Source organism: Eurypyga helias, unplaced genomic scaffold, assembly GCF_000690775.1.
Source record: "Eurypyga helias isolate BGI_N326 unplaced genomic scaffold, ASM69077v1 scaffold12774, whole genome shotgun sequence".
Classification (NCBI taxonomy): domain Eukaryota; kingdom Metazoa; phylum Chordata; class Aves; order Eurypygiformes; family Eurypygidae; genus Eurypyga; species Eurypyga helias.
This window is the reverse complement of record NW_010248267.1, coordinates 413-4162: the sequence shown is the minus strand read 5'-3', so window position 1 is coordinate 4162 and position 3750 is coordinate 413. Positions and strand designations below refer to the sequence as shown.

The 3750-nt window shown below is 50.0% G+C and overlaps 1 protein-coding gene across 1 annotated transcript in view; it reads left to right on the top strand.

Annotated features, from left to right (window-relative positions):
• Positions 1 to 156, top strand: part of LOC104509154 (cell surface glycoprotein MUC18-like) — a gene marked incomplete at both ends in the record, with an annotated part of 4926 nt that extends 4770 nt beyond the window's left edge. The window contains 1 exon segment of the mRNA XM_010150999.1: positions 79 to 156. Within this exon segment, the coding sequence (XP_010149301.1) occupies positions 79 to 156 (78 nt within the window).
• Positions 157 to 3750: the final 3594 nt, after the last annotated feature.

Sequence of the window (3750 nt, the reverse complement as noted above, 5' to 3'; positions counted from 1 at the left end):
AAACACCTCTGGCCGGGAGTCAGAGCGGAGGCTGCAGGAACGGGCCCTGCTCTGGCTTCTCTGAGCATCCTTGTGCAGGATGAGATGAGTCTCCTGGGCCATGTGCTGAGCTCACCAGGGGCCGAGAGCCGCCTGGGCCTTGAGCAACTATTCACAGTACGGTGCTGGAGGTGCTGGAGCATCCATCACCTGCTGAGGGCAGGGCTTGCCATGCCTTTAGTGTCCTGCGGAGCCACAGGATGCAGCACCTTAGCCGTTTATTTGCCTTAGGCCAAGAGATAATCCCGCTCTGGTCCTTGGCAGCTGGCACTGCCGCTGGCACTCGCCGCCTCTTGCCCTGGGGCATGGTGCTCAGCTGCCATGGGTGGCCCGGGCTGGTGGCTGTCCCCCATCACGTCGCCATCTGTCACGCAGGCACCTGCAGCGCAGGACCTGGCTTCACGTTCTCCTCTAACTGCTACTTTTTTTTTCCCCCCCTTCTTTCTGTTTTGGCGGACTGAAGAGCGAGAAATACATCGATCTGAGAAACTAGAGAGGGAATCTACTAAGTGCTTTCTTCCTTCAAACCTTTCCTGCTCTTGGATTGCCTTGTCCCACCCCTGCTCCAGTACCTGGGGAGCACAGCCGGAGATGAATACTGCGTCGCAGTGCTGAGACCCCAGCACACAGGGGGGTGCCCCCCGACTCACCTGTCTGTTACCTCAACCGTGGGCTTGCGGGTTGTTGACTTAGCAGCAGCAAAGCCGGATTCGCTTCCTGCTCCGGAGAAGCCAACAGCAATATTAGAAAGAAATATCCCATTAAGCTACCTGGTGGAAGGATTTGAGGCTTTTTCAGGAAAACTGTCCTGTACGCGTGTGGGAAGGTTTTGATGTGTTTTACCCCAAACCTGCTCAAAAAAACTGGTGAAATTTTACTTCTGGGATGTCCCAGGCACCTTAGATGTAGTGGCGTGCAGGTTAGATGACGGCAGGGTGGAAGTGGTGTGTTAGAGCGGCGTTTGCAGGTGCTTGGGGAGGTGTTAGTGCTTTGCTTTTCCTTTTGAACTGTTCTTGCCTTGGTTTAGCCCGGATCGGGTAGGTGTGATCCTGCGAGAGGCAAGTACCTGGCGGAGCAGGGGCCGGGGGTGCCCGTCTCTCGGGCACGTGCCCGAGGAAGGTTCTTTGGTTTGTAGCGTAGCCGTGCTGATGCGGGCGGTGGGGGTGGCAGGGGCTTCTCTCTCTCCCCCTTCCCCAAGGAATTGGATTGCATTTAGGGAGGCTGCACAGCCGCTGGCAACAGCAGGTCCTGGAGCCCCCCACCAAATTTAAGGAGTATTAGGCCAGGGCCAGTCGGTGATGTCTCAGGGTTATTTTTTTTGTGCTGAACAACTACCAGCCCCAGGTAACACTGGTTTATTTCTGTGCTGCGGTGGCATCTCTGGCCCCCGAAGCAGGCCGGTGCTACAGTGGTGGAGAGGGGCAAGCAGCCTGCCTTTAGCTTCCGCTGCCGCGGCGAGCCCCAGCCCTCCGCCTGCAAACACGGCTCACTCCCCTGCCTCCTCCTAGGGAGACCAGCCCCTCTCAGTCACCTCCTCTCAGTGCTGTGCTGTCCGCAAGCCTGACAACCCCCCCAGCCCTTGGGCAAGGTGCTGAGGCTCACCCCGGGCGACAGACGTCCCCTCACGCACCCCCAGCACCCTCCGTAGCAGGGAGCCGCGCAGCAGCCCGGCGGCCAGCACCCCAACAAGCGGTGAGCTATACGCCTGCGCTACCAGTGTTGTCGAAGCAGAAGCTTTGGTTTATATATATTTTTGTTGGATTGTGTGTAAATTTCCAGAAGTTTTTGTCTGATACTTGCAAGGTTTGTTTTTTTTATATATATATGTGAAAATAAAGTACAAAGTACAAAGCCGGGATCTGAGTTTGTTCTCGCTTGGAGCGGCCCCACCAGAAGGGTAAGGGCAGCGTGTCTCCCCGACCCACTCCGTTGGGAAGCTCCCTTCCCTGGGAACAGGTTACCAAGGTCGGGCAGCACCCTGCGCGCTCCTACCTCGGGAGGTTGAGGCAGGAAGATGCTAAAAGAAAACACTGTCAACATCACTGATCCCAACGGTAGAATCTTATTAGTTGTATTAATAACTAATATAGATACTAATAACTACTCACAGGTAAGTTATCTCGGGATTCTAACAGACATCCTAGTAAATAATTGTATTGATAGCAGATATGGATCGGTAGACAATTTCTTAGATGCTAATAACAATAGCTTTTAATAGGTTGTTGCAGTAAGACACGGACAGTTCTGTTAGAAGATTCTTATTGACTGTGAGACTAAATTGTACGGCTCGCTACTAAGTATACTAACAGGGAATTCCATTAATGAACTCTAATAATTGTAAAAATAATTGCATTAATAACTAGTATCTATAGTTCTGTAAGTAGATTTTGTTATAGATTCTACTTGACTATTGAATTTCTAGCTAATACAGAAACTAATAACTACTTAATGAGTTATTATATACTGGTAGATTATACAAGATGATCTTATTACCAGGTATTGTAGATACTAATAAATCTACAAATACATTCTGATAAATTCTGATAGATTATTTTTGGACCAGCTACTGTAACTACTACTCTTAAATAACTCATCACAGAATCACCGAATGGTTTGGTTTGGAAGGGACCTTAAAGACCATCTAGTTCCAACCCCCCTGCCATGGGCAGGGACACCTTCCACTAGACCAGGTTGCTCCAAGCCTCATCCAGCCTGGCCTTGGACACTCCCAGGGATGGGGCATCCACAGCTTCTCTGGGCAACCTGTTCCAGTGCCTCCCCATCCTCTCTGGGAAGAATTTCGTCCTGATATCTAATCTAAACCTCCCCACTTTCAATTTAAACCCGTTACTCCTTGTCCTGTCACTACCGGCCCTTGTAAAAAGTCCCCCCCAGCTTCCTTGTAGCCCCTTCAAGCACTGGAAGGTGCTATAAGGTCTCCTCGGAGCCTTCTCTTCTCCAGGCTGAACACCCCAACTCTCTCAGCTTGAGCCTATAGCAGAGGGGCTCCAGCCCTCTGAGCATCTCCGTGGCCTCCTCTGGACTCGCCCCAACCAGCTACCTGTATAACTCCCCTCCGTAGATAATAATATATAGTTCTATTATTAGAATCTACAAGAAAACTTTTCTACTTGCTGCTGTCATTGCTGACAATTACTGATAGACTTTTGTTTTAATAGAATTGATTATAAAAAAGGCGTGTACAGTAGTTGTTATCGCTGTAATATTTTAGACTAATAGAATCAGTGCACAGAATGACGTGTTAACGATAGCTACTGCAAACACTAATAATGCTAAAACCAGCTCCGTTAGCGGATTCCAGCGAACGCAAGTAACTCTGAGTATCTGCTGTGGAGACTGATAGTTACTCACCGCTACGTGCAGTATTAGAGACGATCACGGTCTAACAACGTTTTACTGGCAATGACAGACTAATAACCACTAACAAATAAATCCAACAATTAACCCTGCGGCGTTGTCTCTGATTCCGTAACATACCTGGGTGGAGGCTAACAAACAGTAAGAGCTCTGTCAACACACAGCTCGTTGGAATGCCCGAGGCGGCACGAGATCACGGCACAAACACCTCCAAGGGGTAGTAAGAACCAGGGGTGGCTCCTAGATGCTCAGACTCGGACATAATTCAACTTCTGGATGACACCACAGGACCCTGAGTGACCCAGGTCACTCCTTTCGTTTCATTTAATTAGA